This window comes from Poecilia latipinna, unplaced genomic scaffold, assembly GCF_001443285.1.
Source record: "Poecilia latipinna isolate Pla-1442-1.1 unplaced genomic scaffold, P_latipinna-1.0 Scaffold1994, whole genome shotgun sequence".
Taxonomy (NCBI): Eukaryota; Metazoa; Chordata; class Actinopteri; order Cyprinodontiformes; family Poeciliidae; genus Poecilia; species Poecilia latipinna.
This window is the reverse complement of record NW_015114610.1, coordinates 169,115-192,731: the sequence shown is the minus strand read 5'-3', so window position 1 is coordinate 192,731 and position 23,617 is coordinate 169,115. Positions and strand designations below refer to the sequence as shown.

At 39.6% G+C, this 23,617-nt stretch overlaps 1 protein-coding gene across 4 annotated transcripts; it reads right to left on the bottom strand.

The window, feature by feature from the left end:
- Window positions 1-40: 40 nt before the first annotated feature.
- sec24c (SEC24 homolog C, COPII coat complex component) lies at window positions 41-23,377 on the bottom strand. Of its 4 annotated transcripts, XM_015016218.1 has the most exons (25): window positions 23,160-23,377; window positions 20,778-20,956; window positions 20,500-20,580; window positions 18,909-19,035; window positions 17,108-17,274; window positions 15,676-16,392; window positions 15,455-15,597; window positions 14,533-14,601; window positions 12,858-12,966; window positions 12,552-12,679; window positions 10,886-11,024; window positions 10,691-10,806; window positions 9,391-9,515; window positions 9,111-9,302; window positions 8,920-9,013; window positions 7,899-8,015; window positions 7,652-7,822; window positions 6,903-6,999; window positions 6,658-6,803; window positions 5,587-5,725; window positions 5,360-5,478; window positions 4,992-5,171; window positions 3,439-3,624; window positions 2,437-2,526; window positions 41-1,723 (listed from the first exon to the last, which is right to left on the bottom strand). In XM_015016218.1, the coding sequence occupies exons 2-25, from the start codon at window positions 20,935-20,937 to the stop codon at window positions 1,583-1,585; spliced, it is 3,753 nt and encodes a 1,250-aa protein (XP_014871704.1). In that variant the 5' UTR covers window positions 20,938-20,956; window positions 23,160-23,377; the 3' UTR covers window positions 41-1,582. The 4 variants fall into 4 exon arrangements, with proteins under 4 accessions (XP_014871704.1, XP_014871705.1, XP_014871706.1 ...); XM_015016219.1 differs by lacking the exon at window positions 14,533-14,601; XM_015016220.1 differs by lacking the exon at window positions 20,500-20,580.
- Between the last annotated feature and the right edge of the window lie 240 nt (window positions 23,378-23,617).

The following is a 23,617-nucleotide window of genomic DNA, read 5'->3' as shown; positions in this document are numbered from 1 at the left end:
GTCTTTCCTTCAATTAAAAGAAGAGGATCAGAATTTCTGATTTCACTTTAAACAATCATTTTATTAGCAGTCCCAGGAGGCAATGGAAAAACAAAAAGAGGAAGAAAAAAAATGGAGGAACAGAAATTAAGATTACAGTAAAGATGGTGGGTCGATCAGAACCGGCGAACATAAAGACAGAACAGAGGGCTGAACACGCACACACTGGACACAAAAATCAGATCGTTAAAACGGAACAGAAAGTGATAAATGAGTTGATGCTAAAAGTTGTGTGTGTGTGTTGACTGATCCCTCTGTTCCCCGTGAGAAATTCACCAGGACCGACCCCACATTCACACACACGCACACACACAGAAACATATCAAAAAGCCCATCTCTCCAGTAAATCCACAATTTTTAAATCTCAGTTGATTGTGACAAGAGAAACCACAACACCCCGGCTGCTCTGCCAGGTCTTTAAAATTGTTATTTTCTATTAATTCTGTACACATCATATATTTTATTTACACACTGAAAAGCTCAGCGGCTGCTCAGTGCGGATACGAGTGAAAGTTGGCTCATCTGCCCTCATTCTCTGCTCGTTTTTTTCAGCCGGAGACTCCTCTTTCACACACCCGGCGCCTCCGATCCGGTTATAAAGTCTGCAGCGTTGCACGTCAGTACTCCTAAAGCTTCCTTCACATTTGAATTAAAAAGCAACTAAAACCTCTGAGATCCACCTGTTTGTTTTCGATGCTGCGTGGAAACAAAAAGTGATCGGAAGTGCACCTCTGGTTTGCATCAGATTTACGGAGCCAGATGTTGCCACATTTAAAACTGATCGTCATTTATTTACAGAGAGATCTTTCAGTTTAATCTTTATGTTTGATTTGAATATGAATTATTTTCATATCAGTTTAAATTCAGATGATGCAACAGTGGCTGATTTAAAAAAAAAAAAAAAAAAAAGGCGGCTAATCCTTTCGCATCTCAAAATAACCCTCCTCCCCACACACACACACACCCACACAGACGGATTGGAGCAGCATGGGGGACTAAGGCCATGATTAAGGTGGATAAGAGACATCTAGAACAGCATTTATTTAGTTTTATTTCCATACATAGATGTCTATCACTCTATCGGGACTCAATCATATATATATAAAAAAAAGTTCTGCTATCCGAGTCGCTCAAGCCCTCCCCAGCCAAAAAAAGAAAAGCCATTCAGTGCTATTAATGCAGACAGTACAACTACAGTTATCGAGCTTTCTCTTTCGTCATCAGTCTGTTGCATACATAGTTGTTCTCTTGTGTTTGCGCCCGTCACCCTTCCTCGTCGGCTGCGCCCTGGACGTGCAGGAGCAGCAGATCTGAGGCAGAGTAAAGCTTTTCCGCCTCTCACTCACACACAAATGATCGTACAAGATCTGATCTGCGAGCCGGACCTTGGCTGACAAGACAGCAAGGAGAGTTTTATTTTGTAGGATTGAAAAAAAAAAAGAAAAGAAAAATCATTTGCAGGGTGAAAGGTGACTGGAGGGGCGGGGGTTTGGGTGGAGGAGTTTCTGGAGCTCGTGGGTGAAAGGTGGGAATCTCTGGGCCCTTAGCTGAGAAGCTGGCGGATCTCCTTGTGCATGTGACACAGGAAGTCGACGTACGACGCTCCACCGCTGGCGCTCTTGTCCTCCACTAGGAAGTGCTTGAACGTCAGCTCGGCTCGGTCTTCCTGTTTTACCACCATCAGCTGAGAAAGAGAGAGAGAGGCAGGGTGAGCAGGGTTTAGGGCGCCCCCTGGTGGGGTCATGAGGAACTGTGTAGCCGATTCAAGGCGAGTTTAAACTTTATTATTGATGACTGACAGGAGGCGAGAGTATAGAGATAGTACAGAGAGAGAAAGAGGGAGAAAAACAGAGACGGAAGGAAAGAAAGAAAGAAAGAAAGATAGGGAAAAAGAGTGAGAAAGATAGGAAAAAGAGTGAGAAAGATAGGAAAAAGAGTGAGAGAAAGAAACAGACAGAAAGAAACAAAGAAAAACAGAAATAAAGAAGGAGAGATGAAAAAGAGACAGAAAGAAAGAGGGAGACACAGGAAGAAAGGAAAGGAAAAGACACTTTTTTCCATCGCATCTTGATGTCTGCAACTTTCTCTGTTTTCTGGATGGCAGCCATATTGGATTGTGAACTCAGAGCTGCTCTGTATCCTCAAACTTTCCAAGCTGGAATTATCTTTCATTTATCTTAATTTGGTGTTTTTAATTAACAAGTATTATGTTTTGCACTAAGCGATTACTGTGTTTGTCTTGTAGCTTCATGTTTTTGGTGTATTTATGTCTCAAATACTGTCTGCTCATCTTGTGCAACCATTGGATCCAAAACGATTGAAAAGTGCTTCTGGTCATAGAAGAGCCATGAAAATAATAATAATAAAAATAATAATAATAATAATAATGAGGCTTGCCTTCATGTATCGTGATCGCTGCGCTCTGAAGGAGTCGACGACTTCTCTGAGTCTTTGTGAGAACGGATTATCCAGAACAGGCAGATTGGTCTGAAACAGAAAACGGGTTCAGACGCCATTTCACGCCACACACAGAAACAAAACTCAGTAGAAAGTCAACAAATCTCCAAAGTAAAAGCAAATCATAAGATAAATTATTAATCTATGTTTTCTGTTTGATGAAAAGCTTCATTATCTTTTTGGATTTTATGAAGAAATCAAGACTTAGAGCGTAAAACAAAAATGTTATTAAAAACCAACTGACTGCATTCGAGAGCTCAGTTTGAATAAACCATATTCAGTCACACATGAATTAAAACTGATCATAAATCTGATCCTCTTTACAGAACTTAATGCCTTTTATTGACTTATATGTTCTGTATTTAAAACACTTGGGGATTAGGATTAAACACTGTTATGACAGCAACAGATGAAAAGATTAAGTACATACGAGTCTGTGACATACCGACGATTATAGAGATTTTAGTTTTATTTTCCTCAAAAAGGTAGTTAATTTGATTTATTTGGACAGGACAGTGCACATTAATCAACATTACCACGATTTATGGAAGTGTAAATATGCAGGAATTAGAACAATAGCTAAGTTTCAACCTGTGCCCCAAGACAAGTAAGCAGAAAAAAACAAAACACTTTACTACATAATTCACAGGACAGAACACAGCACACATAGTCCTATTAGTAGTAGTATAAAATAATAAATAAAACAAAAGAAACAACATAAAAACAAGATAAAAGACGCACTGCTATAAGCAGAGGAAGACATTAAGAAACCAGTGCTTGAGTTTCTTTTCTAAAAATTGCATAGTTTTCCCTTCTCTCTGACATTCTGGCTAAAATGTTTTTTTTTTTTTTGTTTTTTTTTTACTTCATCATCCCATTTCTGAATTAAATCACCATTTGAACAGTGTCTGATAAAACCGGGGCGTGTCCGTTTCGCCTTACCATGTTCGGATCGATCTGGCTGAAGCTCGGCGTGCCGAAGATGCTGAGCAGCAGCTCCTGCTGGACGCTGGCTCCCACCCACAGGAAGAGGTGGAGCCCCGTCTCCATCAGGTAGACGCCGCCTTTAGACAGCCGCTCCTCGGAGTCCCTCACCGCCACCGGCAACGACCCGCTTTCCAACTTCATCTGGGAAAATCCAGGAGAGACGGAGCAACATGGTGAGTGGGATTATTAGAGATTACTGAGGAACTGAAGGTGGAGGGAAAAGCAGCAGAGTTGGGCAGTAACTAGATACATTTACTCAGTTACATCTTTTTATTTATTATTACTTTTAGGAGTATCTTTAATGCTTTTTTACTTTTACTTGAATAAATTGCTCTAACTTGAGTAAAATTTCTGGATTCTCTACCCACTGTGAGAAATTTCACTGAATGACAAAAACATCTTTAAACCAAAAACTTCACCAAAGACACACCTGCAGTTTTTGTTAAAGTTTCATAAGTTTTATACTGAAAGGAACTGGTTTGGAGAAAAAAAATTTCTACTTATATGAATCATTTTTCCCCCCGTCTGATTATGTAATTCTTAAAGATTAAATGATTGATAATTTGATGGGTGACGTTTTCATTTCTTGGACGACTATTTTTTACTTTTACTTGAGTAAAAATATGTTGAAGCTACTTTTACTTTAGTACAATGTTGGATCTTCTACTCCACTCTGGATGCAAGTTACTTATTAATCAGTGAATATAAAGTTGATTGATCTTATTGATCAACTAACGATTAATTAATAAGCGTCCACTTACGTTTCTTTTTTTTTGTATCAAGAGGACCGACCGTCTTTCCATAACGTAAAGGTCTAAATTATTTTTATATGCTGAATTAAGAAAAATAAATAAATTAGATAAATTTTAACATTTTGTGTCAGCTCTATTAAATCCTGACTGAACAGAAAATTGTGGTTCTCTCATATCATTAATCTTAGACCTGTTAGGTTTCAGAATACACAAATAAAAGATGAAAATAATAAAATATGTGAAACTTTTAATTCCCTATTAAAGAGATATTTATGCAAAGGTACCAACTGTGGTTGAAGGAACGTTCGATGATTATAAAGCTGTCATTAACGATTATTTTAGTCATCGATTATTAAAAAGGCACATTATGCACATTTTTCATTCGTTTATACAGTATTAAAAATGCAAAAAAAAATGCAAAAAAAAGCAAAGGATGCTTCTAAAAAAAAAAAAAAACTGAAGACGTGAAAATCTCAGGTCTTTCTGCCTGACTTATCAATGCAGTGCTGGGCTGATCTGGTGATTATCTTTTTGGATTAACCAAATAATAATTGGATAACAGAAGGTGTTTAATATTTGCTCAAAATGTATAAATTGGATTAATTGTTGATATGAATGCCTCTATCAGCAAACGGCCTTTTCTGAGTCCGTCTTCTTCAGTTGGCGACTAACCGATTACTGAATTAGTTGACGATTATTCCAACAATCGATTCATTCATAATTGTTTCCGCTCTAGAACAGATCTCTGTGTCTCACCACTGGCAGCAGGCGGGGGTAGAAGAAGACGTGCGTCTCTGCGACGTCCATGCAGCCAATCAGCTGCTTGAGGTAAGCCCTGTCGTCCAACGAGACGTCGGCTCCCGGCAGCAGGACGTCGCTCTTCATCACGCAGTTCAGGTAAACGGGGAGAAGCTTCATGCACTCCGGCAGGATGAGCTGGGAAAAGAAACAACAACACATTTTTAAACAACACAGATAAAAAGCAATTATTATTAGTGAGGAAGTAAAAGCGTCACATGAGGAGTAAACTAAAGAAGACGATTAGAGGCGTTGATCTTTGTTGAACCTTCAAGTTTAAATAAACCAAAAAGGAGAATGAATAGGTAAAATATCCATGTCATTACCTGACCAGCAGATGATGGACTGGCACAGTTCTTCCTATAGCAGGCCAGAATCTGAGCGCACTGGTTGACCAGAGTGTCCCTCACAGCCTTGGTGGGATTGTTTGCAACACCCCTGAAAGCTGCAAGGCACAAAAACGCACATTTACCCAACCTGAGTGCGACCAGCCGCCTGATTCAGAGCCTTTAGAAAGGTAAGATCAAAATCTCCCGAAGACTTTTGGACTCACCGTATTTGGCGAAGTAGTTGATGATTGTGTCGGTCTCGCAGTTGCGGTAGAGATCGGCCAGCTGCGCGCAGCAGTTCACCGCCATGTTGTGGATGCGCAGGCGCCTCTGGCCGCTGCAGCTGGTGTACAGAACAGCACACTGCAGGCAGACGGCGAGAGAGAAAAAAAACATTATTTCTGTTAAACATCGTCATGACAACTGAGAGGTTCATCCAACGCAGCTGGATGTTCTTCCAACGGTTTGGTGCCAAAAGGACTTTGACCTTTGTCAGGTCACTGACAGCGTTTCTCCGTCTTCATCAGTGCAGACGCACCTCAGGAAAATAGCACTTTATTTTAGTAATTCCATTCAAATCGCTAATATCTGACAGATCAAAGCCTTTCCATCTATCTGCATTAAACTCGTTTAGAGAAAAAAATGTTACATGAAAGAAAAAAAGACTGCTTGCAATTTTTAATAAATATCTACTATAAAGATCTAAAGAACTGTCATTTTATTTCAATATTTAATCTTAATCCAAATAAGCAGATCAGCCATGGATTGATGTTAAGTCAGGTATTTTTTTAGCTGCATTTGCTACAAACAATCAAGCGTGCAACTAAGCGAATGCTGTTCCTGCATTTCTTGGGAATAAAATGTTTATTTTCTCACTTAAAAAAATAATTCTTGTCATCTTCTAACTCGTTTCTAATATGACATAAAAAATGTCTTAAATGAAAAATATGCAAAATGTTCCAATTTCTTTTCATCTGATTAATTGTCAGAATGATCTATAGATTAATTAATCGATGAGTAAAATAATCTGTAGTTCCTACTTTCTGGTAAAATCTTCTGAAATGGCCAGAAGCGTCTTATCTGGCCCGACGATAAAAATATTTTCCTTTGGAACTGAATTCTGTTGTTTTGTTTTGGGGTTTTTTTTACATGTAATTACATGTAAAAATTACATGACACACTTGAAATGCGTCATGAACCTGTGTGAGTTTTACGTTTTGAACTACTGAAATAAATCCACTGTTTGAGTGAGACGGGTAAATTACTCACAGGTTCACCCTGACCCATCCTCTCACCTGCATGAGCGCTCCCGTCTCCTCGCTGAGCTTGTCGTCGTGTTTGAACTCAACGGTGATGGCCTTGTCGCAGTCCAGACCCGCCAGCTCCACATCCGTGGTGTTGTTCATGTAGAACGATCCGAAGAAATCTGTGGCTCGGATCCCTGCAGCACGACGACAACGGATAAAATTTAAAACGCCGGATGCCTCGTCGCTCAGCGCGTTTTAAAGTCTGGCATGATTTTGATCTGGGTGACCCCAACCTGTGCTCGTCCGGACCCTCATCACGGCGTCAAACCCGACTTGTTTCTGAACGTCTCGCCTCAAGTCGTTCAGGAATCGTTCTTGATCTGTCTGAGCCTGAGAAGACGAGGACAAAATTTACACTGAAAGGTTAAAGAATGTTTCTGGAGGAAATCAAACTCCGACACAAAGCCATCAATCAAATGTGAGCTCATTTCAGCGGCAAGTCATTTCGAAGTGCTTCACGTCATAAAAACACAAAATCAAACAACACAGTCAATTGAAACATTACATTTTGTCAAGCGCCATCATCACACATCAAAAAGTTGATAATGTTTAATTTATAATGTCTCAAAAGCAACTCTAAGCAGGAGGGTTTTAGTATTTTAAAGTCTATTCTCAGAGCCACAGGGAGGCAGCGTCAGGACTTTAGAGCTGGTGTGACGTGCTCCAACTTCCTGGGTTTAGTCAGAACGTCAGCAGAAGGATCTTTTTTTTCCTGAATATGAACAACAGTGACTACTGAGCCAAAGTGACTTCCATTAATGCAGCAATAAAAATGAACAGAATACAAACAAGATAGATAAAGTGAAAGCATTGGTAGAAACATAATGTCACAGTGCCACGGTGCGCTAAAACAAATTGTTTTTTAGCTAATCTTTAAACAAAAATAAGTTGTTGATTAATTCCACAGTTTTTGGACCAAATAAGTGGCAACCCGACTGTTTGGACAAGGTGGTGATTTGAGTCACTTAGAGTATTTTCTCACCTGGAAATATGTGTATTTGTAGATGGAGCCTCCAGTGGAGACAGGAACCACGCCTAACGTTGCCAGATCCACGTACTGATTAGGGAAGAGGAAAAGATCCACGCAGCAGCCCTGAGCCACGCACTCCTTAGCCAGGCTGTTGTAGACTCCGACCTGCGGCTGAAACAGAGTCTGTGGACGAAGGCAGAGTTGGTGTGAAGCAACACGGTTAAAGCCCAAACTGCCTCCTGGATTTACTTGCGTTTACCTTTTCCTTGTCAGTCCCGATTAGCTTCTTATCTTCTCGGTTTTTCAGTTTTCCAGGAGCTTCTGCGATGGGCAGAGAGGTGTGAAACACAAACAGCTTCCCGGCACAGTCAGCCGCCTGAGAACACAACAACACACAACCTGTGACACTCTGACACCGCGCGTGTGTGTGTGTATATATATATATATATATCCATTATTATGAAGAGCTATAAAGAAAATATTTTCAAAAAGAGAGAGAAGCAGTAAGTACTAAAGTAAAATAAATATATTACCTATTCAATAAATTTTTACTTTGTTGTGACCAATCTATGGAATGGAAGCTTAAAGAGTGAGAAAACTATAAATTAATTAAATTGTTAAATAAAATAAAATAAAAAAACACCAATAATAAAATTTACAGCTACATAATTAAATATATATAAATAAATTATTAAATATAGAATGAAATTATAAAATATGCAATTAAATAGTTAAATGTCCCATGAAATAATTAAATCTACATTTTAAATAATGAATTTAAACAGTAAAATGTAATTTTGAACAAAACTTCAATTCAATTATTTCACTGTGTATTTATTTATTTCATGGCTCCTGTGAGAGCGATCGCGTCATGAAATAATTTACAGACAACCCAGCCATCACAAATCTTTTCATTCGACATTTAATTATTTAATTGCATATTTCAGAATTTTATTATATATTTATTTATTGAAATATGCTATTTAATTATTTTGTGGTAAATGTAATTATTTAATGGTGTTTTTTTTAAGTCAATGTATGAAACATTTAATTAATTAATAGGAGATTTACATGTATGGTTCATAGTATTTAATTTCGTCATCCCCAGCCCTCCATATATCTCTAGCTCTTTAGTTGAGCTAACCGTTATTAATCTGCCAAAGCACACAGAAAAATGGAGGCGGTAGGAAAATATTATCTTTGTTTGCATGTCATAACATTGTTACTAACCGATTATATTAATTAATGTTTCCCTGTGGTCCTGATAACGACGTGTTTACCTTTAATGCTTCCAGTCCCGCCTGGATGACGGGTACAAAGACCGTCTCCGTCTCTCTGGTGTCAGCAAACATCTCTGGGATCTGGTCCAACAAACTGAAAAGCACAAACCGCACATCAGTAAGAACAATGCAACACACACACACACACACACACACGTTAGCATGTGTGTGTTTGCTTCAAGGTCGCCCACCTCTCGATGACCTGTCTGCTTTCGGTCACGTTCACCAGGAAGCCGTCGAGCAACGGCACAAACATGTCCGACACGTCCGACACCACCAGCATCTGGGGCTGGGCGAGGGTCGACTTCACGTTGTAGAAATGCAACACCTTGTTGTAGGTGACGAACCCAACCCGAATCACAGAATCCACCTCCGGGTTTTGCCTGGATGCAGAGAAGCGAAGCGTCTAAACAAACTTTCCGTTCCCGTCTGACCGGGCTTCAGTTCTCCATCTGGACCGGGTTTGGATACCTGGGCAGGAGATCCAGCAGACTCTTGAGTTCGTTACAGACTATGCTGACCATCCCGCTCTTCACTGCGTTGTAGGACACGTCGATGAGGAAGATGAAGGCTGGAGGCTGAGGAAGCTTGTTGTTCTGTTGAAGACAAACAGCTTTAAAAAATAACTGAACAATAAACACGTACTTCTTCATCAGGGTTCGGACACTTTTCCTAAACTAGAAGCACTTTAAGCATTTTCATGGTAGGTTTTCAAACTTTTCCAGCATCACACTTTGGAGACAAGAACAATACAAAAAAAATAAATAAAAAAGGAAGCTCTACTGTTACTAATAATGTCTGGTGATGGTATTCTACATTGTGAAGCAGGGAAACGTGAACTAAAACAAAGGAAAATGTTAAGTTTTAAAATATCTCTCAAGAACAAAACGCCAAATTAACAAAAAAAATCCCCCAATTTCAGTAATGTTATCTAACATATAAAATGTAAGTAAAGTTTTATTTCAATGCATCAAATCAATAAGCCACTGAACCATTAGGAATAATAAATATTCATCACATTGAAACAATCCAAATAAATTGCATTAAGGTAAATGACCTTCCAGCACAAATTAGATGCTTAAACACAAAATACAAACAAAGTTACAAAAATGTTTTCTAGAAATTAGCAAATAGAAATAATTTTGGTAATTCTAACAGAGCTAAAACAATAAAAGTTTAGTCTGATTTAATCTCAGACAGTGAGAAAAAAAAGTCTGTCTCTTTTAATGGGGTGTATGAAAATATCTGGTTTCAAAAGCAAATAATATTTTTTCCAGTTTAGCAAACTGCACAGCATGAACAGGGTTTCCCCCAGTGGACTGGCGGGCCCCCAGGCTTTTCTTGTGCCCCCACCAGGCTTAGCATTGCTTATTTACCTAAGTTTTTTTTTTTTATGTTTGCATTTTTTAAGTCTTTGTAGTTGGTGTTCAGATATTAATCTTCCAATAATGCATAATTATCGAGTGATATTTTCACATTTCCTGTCAGCTTTAAACATTTTTTTAAACTCAAAAACACGGCGGATGAATGACTGCTGAGCGCCCCGACCACCAGGCTTAGCAGGTTTTCTGGGGGAAACCTTGATGAACATCAAGCACATTGAAGGATTTTATACAGAAATCAAGCACTTTCCAAACCTTGAAAACACCTAACTGAAATTCAAGAATTTTCAAGAATCTTAAGCACATGTACAAACTCTAAATTACTGACTTTCTTGCAATCTGTGAGGCAGCTATAATGCATCACATGCGTTTTGAGAAGAGATTCATACCTTGCAATAGTCGACAGTTGCCAGGTACTCGTAGGAGCCGAGTGACAGCTCCGGCCGATCGTAGCAGTCCATTCTCTTCCCGGTGTGATCCAGATGCTGGAAGTAATGTGGAGGCACTGCGGGAGACGATCACAGCCACAACCATGAGCTCAGTGCAGCCAGTTTCAGACAAAGACATTTCTGAACCACACCTACCCTCTGTGACACAGCTGCAGAAGCCGCACTGGAAGCGGCGACCTCCCTCTATGAACTGCATGTACGGACACATGTAGGCCTTGCATCGGTTGCAGCGGATCGGACCGGCCTCGCCGTGATCCACCACGTATGGAGGGGTCTGAGAAGACAACCAGCAACACGTTATTCATTTTCCTGAGGCGGGCAAGCATGATTCATTCACACCAGGACGAAATACAAGATTTAGTGATCATTAAAAATCCCAGAAACTGTTTTTGCCAAATTATGTAACCTAAAACTAATCCAGATAGCGAAAATAGTAAAAAAAAAAAAAAAAAAAACCCCCCAGACCGACACGCCAACCTCTGCAGCTGTCAAACGGATTATCTCTACAGACAGAACTAATCTTACCAAATCCAGCTGACTGCAAACTGTTACAGCAGGTGATGGAGCCACATTTTAAAACCAACATCTGACAGAGAGAGCAAAACTACGAGAGAGGGCTGGGAGGAAACAGGGCATTGGGGTAACCAGGTTATCAAAAAACAGCAGGAGTTTTCCTTTCAGTGCCTTGATTAAGAACTGCAGCAGGTTAGGGTTAGATTGTAAAGATCTGTTTAAAATTAGATCTATTGGTTTATGCGAGTAAACAACAGTGTAAGACTGCTTCAAGTAATAAAATCAGGCTTCAAACTGTAATAAAACCGCGTTATGCATTTACCACAGGCTCTTTATAGCCGTTTTTGCTGATAGAAGGAAATTATAAAGCTAAGGCTTGTGCTTTAGGTGAAGAGTTATAGCACTATAGCAGCTTTTAAAACTCAATAACTCAGTGTTTTGGAGCTGTGAGGCCTGTCTTGAGACAAAAGGTGACAAAAAATGTATTTACTGTCAAAACCGCCCACCCAAAAACAACAAAAAAGAAGGATTCTGAAAAATATTACTGGTAAGTTAGGAGGAGCAGAATGATAAAGCTATGTTAAATAAGACTCCTGCCTGGAAACTGAACATATTTTCGGGCGTTGGTTGAAGAAAAGTATCCAACTTTCAGACGGCAAGACCAAGACACTTTGAGTCAGCTGGAGTTTCATGCCAGGTCACTATATGGCACTGTTATGGAGCATGCATGCACTTTTGACCCTCAGCTTCCATCTCATTGTAAACAGTGAACTCAGTTCTCATGCAGCACATACACAGCTCTGGAAGAAACCAAGAGCCCACTGCACTGAACGCGTTGAAAACCTCCTGGTTCTTCCACCAAATATTGATTCCCGAACTCTTCCTGAGTTAAAACGTTACTATTGTTGTTTCTCAGTGAATATGTATTTGTTTTCTTTGCATTATTTGAGATATGAAAGCACTGCATCTTTTTCATTTTTCTGACCATTTCTCATTTACAAAATCTTTGCTTGGAATTTCAGAGACATGTTGTCAGTAGTTCATAGAATAAAAGAACAAAGTTCATTTTACTCGTACATATACCTATAAAGAGTAAAATCATAGAAACTGATCATTTTAAGTGGTCTCAATTTCCTCCAGAGCTGCTGTATTCTCCACCAGAAACTGCTTAACGCAAAAATGGAAAGTAACCGAATTGAATCTGAAGTCGATTTCAAAGCACTCATCCTTTTATCGTGAAGTTTGAGATGGGGGGCTGGGGGGAAGGAAGGTAAAAAAGGAGACAGACCTCGTCGGGGGGCAGTGTGGCGAGGGGCTTGATGACAGCAGCCAGGGGGACCTGCGACTGCTTGGCCATGTCGGACGTACAAGGCATGTTGTAGGCCGTACAGCGGATAAACCTGGGACTGGCATTTCCTGCAACACAGAACATCTTACAGTTTTAATCACTGCAAAACCAAGAAATAATATTAATTATTATTATTCAAACACTTCACTTTCTGTCAGTTCTGTTGGAAGGTTAAGCTGGGTAAAAAGATCTCGTATCTTTTAAATAAACAAAACCAGGGCAAACATAACATGCAACGGTGTTTACCTTGATCTTTAACCTGAAAGTTGGTTGTGACCAGAGGTGGAGCCTGACCTCTGACCCCTGTTGTGAATGGCTCATTGGTCTTAGCCTTGTCGTCTTCTATTACCTGGATCTAAAACAAACAGAGAGTGAGAGAGGATTTATTTTGTGTCGCTTTAGCATGAAAGCGACACGTTACCAGCTCAGACGTCATAAAATCGAACTGAAAAACGTTCAAACGTCCATGCAGTAAAAGACTTTCACATGCACAATGAAAACCTTCACAGGACAGCAGAGGAATGAAACCGGTTTGTGCTCAAGCTGCTCTCAGAAACAAGACAAGATGAGGAGGAGAGGTTAAAGGAAATCCCGAGGAAATATTTATTCCCAACACATGCCTTTTAATGCAACAAGTCAGAGGAGGGTCAAAGGGCAACAGTAGCATGCAGGGCAAGAAAAGGGACTCAAGTGAAGGGGTTATTTAAAAGTTTCACAATGCACAAAAAAAGAAAAATCTCTCCTAACAACAAAACAGGTCGACTTAAACACAGAAAAATAGCAAAAGTTGTTGTTTGGTGTAAAAATCTAAAACATAATTAGGGAATGACGGGGAAATTACCATAATATAATGTCTCTTTAAAAACAAAAGTAGTCAATAACTAATCCAGCTAAAAGAATACAGCATTTTGATTACTGCGGTATTGAGCATGTTTTCTATAGCGAGTATTTATTCATGAATTGTTGTTTTGATTTTGATGAGGAAAAATACAAAACACCAGCTTTAGAGGTAGTTTTTTAAAAGAGCAGGATATCACATGTTACTGCAATTCTGCTTCTTAAAAAGCAACACAAGTACAACAAGCTGATAACGGTTAGTTAGTCAGGCTATCAGCAGAGCAGCCAGCCTGCAGTCAGCCATTTAGGAATAAAGTCCCTTCATCATGACTGCCTATGAATAATTGGTTCTTGTAGTTTTAATCTTTATTCCTCAGTCAGAACTACAACTTATAAATTGCAAATATATTACAAATAGATGGCAAAATTTGAGATATTTGACTTTTGAGGCAATTTAAGAGTTTTAAAGACGAAACGTAGGTACTATAATAAATATTAAGACATAACCAGACCTTTTTAAAAGGTCAAAAATGAACTTTTTAGGATGAGTTTTAATATAATGCAAAATGCAACACACTTAATTTTAAATTTAAAAATAATGTTTAGCACTCATAACAAAAGATGTGCATCAGGACTTTTAAAAGCCTATAATTCATGTGATTGACTTTATAACTAATAAAAAAATCTAAAACAAAAAAAATACACGTTTAGGGCTTTTTGATGCCTAAATAATGTTAAATCTTACTTATAATGAAACATGTGGAAATATTAAGGAGTTTTTCAAACTGAAAATTAAAAAAAAAAAAAGTAAACTAGTATCTTATACAAACATCCGACTCGACGTAAAATGTAAACAAAGCCACTAAAAACTTTCAGCTCATATTCTTTCATCAGTTTTGATTTTTAGCTACAACTCTGTAGCTAAACTTAACAAAACAACATAAACACTTCTGTGTCAAAAAACCCACGACTGCCACTGACTTTGAGGAGGTAGGAGAACCAACAGGAGGAGGAAAGGGATTGTTGCAACCAAACATTTAGGAGAACACGAGAAAGAGGAGAGGACAGGCACACAGAAACTTACTGGGCTGGGGATAGCATCTGGATCTATTCTATGTCTTGATTTCTGCACAGCCGGCATGTCAGACGCTTGCTTTACAATCAAAAGTTTGTCCGGCAAATTGTGCAAAACAGAACAAAATAAATACATACAAAAAGTAAAGAGATAAAAAAAAAAGAAGTGTAAGAAGAAAAGCCACAGCAAGACTTATCTGGTTCAGGCAGAACTGTTAACACAGCAGTACCTGCTAAATGTTAGTCCAACTGTAGAAACATGCTAAGCATCAATATCCGTCACAAAAGCTTTAAATCATGGGAAGAGGTTAGACTTTTGAAGTCGTAGAGTATTTTTTCTAAACATCGAATAAATGTTCATTAACTAGTGGCAAATTTGATGAACATGTCTTACTAAGCTAATCTAAAATACATAAAGTTTTCAACAAATCTGAGCAACACAGATATATCTAAATCAACAAAAGTTGCTCCACCAAATGATTGAAAAGCTGAGACAACCGCACACATTTCAGTTCTGTCTGAACTTTACAAAAAGTAAAAAGGGTGACCGAATATTATTTAATGTCTACAGAAAAACAATTGCATGAGAACATCTGTGAAAGTCAAACACAATAAATAAATCATAGATTTAAAGTAGAGTTTGTTGATGCCCAAAAATTCAGAAACTAACGTTGTACATGTGTGCTTGAGCAAATTGTGCTAACAATAACACTCTTCAGTGAGGAGGTAATGAGGGAAGAACGCTGCTGCATCAGTTTAGGAACAGGAAGGCTAGCTTAGTACATTCAAGTTGTTTTGCTTAAACCATATCACGTTTCTACTTCTGTCATAGAAGATTTGGAAATGTTGGCAGAAAAAGTTCAGAAGTTTTTAATTGTGAAAAATAAATTAAACATTTACATTCAAGCACAAGGCACATTTTGTTTGCTCACCGGGCTGGGAATTGCATCCGGATCAAGTCTCTTCTGTGGAGCAGGAGCCACGCCGGGAGCCGGTGCCGAGGCCCCGTAGTTCGGTTGTCCGGGATACGGACCTGCATATCCAGGCTGGGGGCTTCTGGCCTGGCCAAACGCACCTAATGCAAAAACACAAAACCGCTCAGCTTCCAGGGAAACCAAACCGTTTTCGTTTGACCAAACTGTTGAGTTCCCACCGTTTTGTTGAGGAGGGTATCCTGTCTGCATGCCAGGCTGAACAGGGGGCTGCTGCAGGGGCCCTGGAGGCCCCTGTGGACCCTGCGGTCCTGGAGGCAGATGGTTGCTCTGTCCCATAGATGTTGGAGGCATCTGAGCCCTGGGAGGCGGCGGTCCTGAGTGGTACGGTGATGGCTGGGCTGCAGGGGGCTGCTGCGGCTGAGACATGGGGGGGTACTGACCTGAGGCCACTGAGGTGGGGGGAGGACCAGGCGGAGGAAAAGACCCTGGCTGAGAGGAAGGCGGTGGCAGCTGAGGTGGAAAGGAGCCTTGAGCGATCGGAGGCGGGCCGCCAGCAAAGCCAGGTTGGCTGCCAGGTGGAGGTGCTGATGACAAAGAGGGTGGAGCAGCAGGGAAGGGCGGCTGCGGCTGGGACACCGGCGCCGCTTGGAGGCGAGTCGGGGGACCCGAAAAAGAGGAGGGGGGGAAGGTCTGCTGGGAGGGCGGAGGTGGAGCAGAAGACGTGAACTGCTGCTGGGAGGTGGGGGGGCGAGACGAGTCGAATGGCTGCTGCGAGGGAGGCGGAGGGCCGCCGTAGTATTGCTGAGAAGCTGCAGGAACGCCTGGAGGTGGAGGCTGGGTGGGAGCAGACGAAGCGGGAGGCGGAGCCTGGGTGTAGGAGGGCTGGGGCGGGGCAGAGTAGGTACTGATGGGGAGCTGGGAGCTGTGAGGAGGAGCTGATGGGAGGGAGACACGGAGATACTGGTAAGAATTAAGGCTGCAAATAATTATTTTAGTCACAGATCATTCTGAACGAAAGCGAAACATTTACAGTCAAGCAGTTCATCATTTAACCACTTAAACCTGTTTATGCAATATGAGAAACACATTAAAGGATGCAAATAAATGAATAATTTAAGTCCTTCTTTAATAAGAAAGTAAAACATTTCATTGGCCAAACTTCAACAATAGCATTCTTTCAGTGAGCATTTGATCACTTGTAGCACAGGATGCATCTGCAGCTAAAAAATATTTCTAAATGCTAAAAACTCATCAATACAGTGTAGCTACTGGTCTGGTGATTGTTTTCATTTTATTTGATGGGCTGATTGACAAAAAGATGCTTAATGTGAGATTTTAATTTACTGATTTTTTCTAACACAATTTGAACCAGATTATGCAGGTTTTGGGTAGAATATATTTACAGACAGAGTTCATTTAATCTCAAATGCAAAATGTAGTGTAATGTTAGTGACATGGCAAAGAAATAAACCTGAATTAAATGTGCAACTTTGTGAAAAAATTGGTGTGAAAAAAAAAAGGAAACAACCAAATTTTTAGGCTGGAATAATAACAAAAAAAAAAAAAAAAAGCCAATGACATCCAGGAGGGACTGATTGTAAAATCTCTCAGTGGTAATACTCAACATCATCACGTCACATTTAAACGCACCATATCCCGGTCCTGCAGGGGTTGGTGGTCCGGACGTGATCTGCATCCCTGTCATCTGACTGGTGACCTGTTGCATCGTGGGTGGAGGCCCGTAGTGTTGCGGATAGGAAGGGTGCGGCCCGGTCATGTTCGTATGTCCCTGGCTGTATGGCTGGGCTGCAGCAGGCCTGCAAACGCACAGAAGACATAAGTGGAGGTGGAGGCTGCCTACAGTTTCTCCTGTTGTGATGAAGAATCAGAGAAACCATGATGAAAAATGCTTTATGTTAACTAAATTAATGACAGCAGAGTAAAAACACCAGTTATTCGTAACTCTACAACATCATGGAGAAAATATGCGAACTGCTCTCACCGTTCTTCTATGTCAAGTAGGGCTGGGCAATAAGACGATAACAATATTTAAAGCAATAGATAAGTAATCAATATCAATAGAAAATACATCAGAATGTTCAATAATTCACTGAATTCTGATCCAGAACTGCAAGGCATTCTGGGAGATGTAGGCAGAGGAAAGGCTTCGGCCTCTCAACCTCTCACACCTCGCTAAGCGAAGTTGGTGGCATCAACAAACTCACTTCATCTTTGGTTACCTAGCAACAACCTGTTGAGTTACGAAGCAACAGTTTCATGTTTTCCTCATAACTAGTTAAAAATGAAACAGATCGGTGTGAGGAAAAGTCACGTCACCAATTTGGCAGTATTTTGAAAAACTAAAACTAATCAATATTTATCAATATCTACAGATGTGAAATATTGTGATATGTTTTTCAGCCAGATTTCACAAGGATGCCTAACACAGCGTCTTTTGATAATAATTTAGTTAAAAAGTTAAAAATGTCTTTGTGCTAGTGATACAACTAAACACCTGCAGGTTTACATAAATCTCCTGCAGAAAATCTTAAAAGAAATTCTTTATCTATGGATCTATAGCTTCTCTGTGATTCTTTGATACCAACGTTGGATTTTCCTGGAGCGGTCCCAGTCAGGACATTAATATCCAAACATCATGGACTCATTTAACCAAGTAACACTACCTCAACTTTCAAACAATATAAAAATAAAGAACCTGAAACACATACTTTTATTCTTTATTTTAGGTTATATGTGAATATGCTAAATAATTTTCTAACATCTTTTCTAATGAGATCTTCTCATGTTTCAGTCACACTGCATCTATAAAGTGGAGGGCGGGGGTGCTTCAGAAATGTGGTGCATTTGAGGAAATTTGGAAAAAATGGGTGTCACATTGCATTCGAGCACTTGCTTGTCACAAAACCTTCACTGAATGAGCAGCAAATGCAAAAATTCTGCACAAAATTATGGCGAAAATGATTAATCATAAATCTGGTTTTATTTGGAAGTAAATAAGAAACAAAACCAATATAAAAACACGACTTTTATAAAGTTTGAAGTTCGTGCTGTCGAGCTGAAATGAGCCCTCAGCATGCTGCCATGTTTGTTGCAGCAGCCTTTTAAATGCGTCACGTCATGCTCGCTCCAGAGCGGGTATCACCCTCAGAGGATTAAAAAGCCTGACAAATTCTGATTTTTTACTTGTCTGAAAAGTTGCTAAGTTGACAACAGTGGGGCGACTATTGCTAACCGCACATGTGTAGACTTGACCAGAAAGAGATTGCTGATTTTCGTAGATAAGATCAGCTTCAGAGTGTCAGTCGATCATCAATCTCCCAAAATTAAGGAAATCTGTGCACACCAAGGGCTTATATAGATGCTGTGAAGTTAGAAAATTGTAACTACTGTCACATTTTCATGTCTAAATATGAAAAGTTACAAGAGTTACCTGGGTGGTGCCTGTGTCATAGTTGGGGGTCCATTCTGCATGTCCACCTGACTGTGGCTGTACTGGTTATACTGTTGAGGCGCTGAGACAGGAGGCGGTGCAGCGTTGGGAGGACCCCGAGCCTGACCTGAAGAAAAAACACCAAGACCATCAACACGTACTGCTGACAGCACAACGGAAAAGTACTGAACTTTTCTACACTTTGTCACATTAAAATCAGAAACTTTACTGGATTTTACTGGAATCTTATGTGATGGACCAACAGTTTTGTGCACAACTGTAAAGTGGAAGGAAAACAAGAAAAGAGTGGTGGGCATTTGACCTTTGCTGAAAGGTAAAAAGAGTATTATTCAGGGAAGCAGCCAACAGTCTCAGAGTGAGTCTAGAGGAGCAGTAGAGACCTAAAGCTCAGCCGGACGTCACAACTTTTAGTCTCGTCCTCCACAAATCTGGTCTTTGTGGAAGAGCTGCAAAAACTAAATGGAACGTGAATAAAAACAAACTTCAAATCAACCTGAATCTACAATAAGGCCTGTCACGGTAACAAATGCTAGGCAATTAATTGTCCCAAAAATTATTGTGATAAATGATAATATTGCTGTTTTGAGACCATTTTCAAGTAATATAATGATCATGTCAAAATAATGCAAGTGCATAACCTCATAGATCAGTAAACTGTAATTTTGAAAACATTTAACACTGGAACTGGAAGTTATTTCAAAATTTCAAATACTCGAAATAAATAAGCAAAATGCCTGGGGGGAAAAAAGCATCTGTAAAATGGCACGTTGAGACCAAAGCGCTAGATAAATTAACCTTTTTTTGTTAAAAATTAAAAGTTTGATTAAAATATTATGCAAAAATAAGAATGTCTGCTTTCGTAACAGAACAAATATATAAAATTAAGGAAGTTTAAGGATTCTCATCTAGAGAACATTCAATGTAAAATGATTCATCATATAAAATATTCCTATTTGCCAAGTTATGTTAATATATGGGGCTGCAGATGATAATAAATTAAGAGCCGTTTAGGAGCCAAAAGAGCCTAAATGGCTCACTAGCAGAAAGACCTTGAAATATAATGTAACGTCTCTTCAGATGATCTCAGTCTGACGGGGTTAATTACTTTGTTTAGAAAGAAAGGCAACAAATTCTTGTCTCAATTTGTCCCATTATCAATCGAAGTTAGTGCAAAAAGATAAATATGACAAAAAGCCACAGAGATGATAGTTTCCAAATCCAACAAATAACATTCCAAGATTTTGGGGTCAGAAGCTCAGGCTTCACTTTAAAAGTGGGTCAAACAACATTTTAGGCCAAACTAGGGTAAAAATAACCACCAGACATGTAACATTTATGAGATGTAACATGCAAGTCAATAAAAAGATCAACTTTGTCCAATAAAAACAATGAAAAACTACATGAAAATAAGAACCCAAGTAAAAAAAAACTACAGAGATTTAATATATACTGAACTAAATAAGAGGAGGAAAATGAGAAAAGAAAGAAGATGTTTTAGACACAGCGGCGATTTGATGTTAGCAGGATGTGTGAGGTGAGAAAGAACCGAGGGGTGAACAGAGGCAGTTACCTAAGTCAAGAGGAGAGGAGAGGTCAGAGACTGGGTTGGCTGCCACAGCCTTAGAGGGAAAGCTTGTGAAAGGAGAATAACCTGAAATACAAGAAAATACGGGAAGGGAGCAAATACAGAGATGCAGAGTGATGTGCGAAGGTAAATGAAGTAATGAAAGGGCGGCTCAGGTACAGATTAGTTTGCACAGGTGATGAGATTTTCACATCTGAAAAGCGTGAACAGGTTAAAGTTGATCATAATTGTTCCAGCTGCTGATCTGGACACTTCTTGTTCACCTTGTGGAGGAACGCCAGGCTGATAGGCTGAAGCGGGGCCGTTGTAAGGTGCATAAGGGGCGGGGTATCCTCCATCCAGGGGAGCGTAGCCGGGCTGAGCGTAGCCAGGCTGGGGCTGGCCGTAGGGAGAGGCCATTGGAGTGTGCTGGTTTACATTCATCTTCAGTTCATCCCTAAAGCTTGATCAGACAGTGACAGAATTACAACGCTATATCTAACGCAAACACAGCTTTTAACCCGATTATGAAGATGAGAATGAGGAAAGTGCAGTGGAGGTTGGAAATCAAAAATCTGACATTTTCCCATCAAGTAAATGCATCACAATGTTCACACCACACTCTTCAGTCTGAAGGTTGCCACCAAGAAAACATGTATCAAAGTTAGCTATTTTTAGCATTAGTGAGGAGTTTTCACCCACAGCAGGCCTTTTAACAGCAAAATGTATTTTATATTAAATGTTGTGGCAGGACTCTGGTTAGCATAGGACTGAACGTATTTCAGTAAAGTTGCTCTGTTTTATAATTTTGAACCTCTGTCCATCAACAGAGGGGCTGAATTTGGAAATGTTGACAAACCTGTGGAAATCCCAGACTACGTTTTTCAGAATATAAACACAGAGACGGAGGTTTTTGTATTGCTCTCCATGCAAACCACACTAATATGACGCTGAAGACAGTTTTAAATGTCCATTCTGCAACAAACTGGTCTTTGTTATCAATCTTAGTAAAACTTAATCTTCTTTCAACTGAACTAGCAAACCGAAACCCTCGTCTAAAAAGAGATTTATTTGCCGTTGTGAGTTGAAGGTGTGAGAGTTTTCAATGACAACATAAACTCAGAATGTTGCTTGTTGTTGTCTATTTATCCTGATGATAGTGTTCTATCAAAACTTGGAAATTGTTTTATCTCAATTTCAGAATGTGGCCATGTTGTTTACAGTGAAAAAAAGAAAACAAAAACAAGTAGAGGTTGAATGTCATCATTCTGCAGAGACGCTTCGCTGTGAGTGTTTTTAATGGTGATGATATATTCTACATTAACATTTTACCTTTGGGCAAATCTAACGATAAAAATAAACAGAACAAAAAAAAAATAGATTCAACATTTCACTAAATATTCTTTGAGGTAAAGCAATTTTGTTATATTTAGCCTCAACTTTTCATATTATTGTAAATATAAATATGACTGCTAGTAAAAAGGTAAGAAACATGTTTTTAACCTACATACAAGTTTCTGAAGTAAGAAATATATTTCGATAACATTTCAGATTAAATGATCATATTAACATATGCCCCAAAAAAATGCTCACACTCAGACTAAATTAAACCATCTTTTCATAATAATATTTCCAAGTTCTTTGATCACACCCAGACAATTTAAATTTCCCTCTGACTTTCAGGTTTCAAATCATGGCATCATGAAGTTCGTGACAAAACTGAAAGACTGAAAGGCAGATTAATCACTGGCACTTTCTCTAACCATATCTTGAGAGAAACACCAGGTCTTGTCTGACTGCTCAACAACACTGACGGATAATAACTTTTCGTTTGACATTTTCAGATCAAATCCACAACTAACAGATGTGTTCCAGATGAGCTACTTATCATACACTCAAGTTTCTAGGTGCAGGCCTAACTTATACGACAAACATGAGTATCATCTAACAAACATGGGCTAAACGAGCGGAGCCTTTGAATTATTCAACAGAGAAGGGGCCACGATGAGAAATACAATCGCTGTCTAGTAAGTCAGGCCTGCTAAAAGAACCCAATCTCTTGCTTCAACGGTAAATTAAGATAAACTGGGCTAAAATTAAACAAAAACAACTTAATCCCACAGTTAAAGGAGACTGCACAAGTCCTGAACTGCAGCAAAACCCGAGGACGAGCTGGCGAGTGTAGCAGTGCCGCATCAACATTAGCTGATCAGTAGCTACTAGCTGTAGCATAGTAAAATACCAGTGAAAGTTTGGAGAACAATGATTCAAAAATCGTGTTGCTACCATGTGTGAGTTAGAAGAGTGGCAAAAATACGAGAAGCTGGTACATAACATCAATGTTTAGCTCCTGAATACGTGAGTGCTAATTCAGCATGCTAATGTTAGCAACAGGCCAGATTGAATCATGACAGCAAAGGTGCTTGAATCAGCTGGGATCGAGTCGCCACAGCCTGCCGTAGAAAGCTAATGCTAGCCCCGCTGACATATGATGCTAGCCGAAAGTGAAGCTATTAACCTCCAGTTACTTCCCAGAAAGCTGCTAGCCGCGTCTCTTAGCATCAGTTAGCATTGCTTAGCATCGGCAGAGGCAGCGAAATCCGAGCTCCCCTTGTCAAAACTGGGTGACGGTGTCAGACATGGAGCCGCATCACAACAAAACCTACCTCGGTAGAGGTGTAAATAGTAAGGCAATCCGTTGTTCGTGGCAAACGGAGAAGCCCTGTGGCCGACTGAACTCGAAGCCGTCCCGGGGTGTTGCTCACTAATCCCTTCTTGGTAGCAGAAGCGGACATTCAGCGGAACTGCTGTAACGCTGTGCCACGTCCACATCCGGACGACGTACGACGACTTCCTCTACGTTCCCCCTTCCCGGCTCTTTTCCCGAGAACTGAATCGCTTGGTTCGATTCTATGGAGGACCAAAACTGACATAACTAAAAATTAAAGCAGAAATCTACATTTTTTTGTTTTTCCTTTTCCTTACACATGCTATTCACCAATAACAAGGTATCTATGTATCTTGAACTTTTTCACATTTTGTTAATTATGTTGTGTTTTTTTCCAATATCAGATACATTTAAAATGGAACCATTGCATATGGTTAATTATAGTGTAGGAGCTAT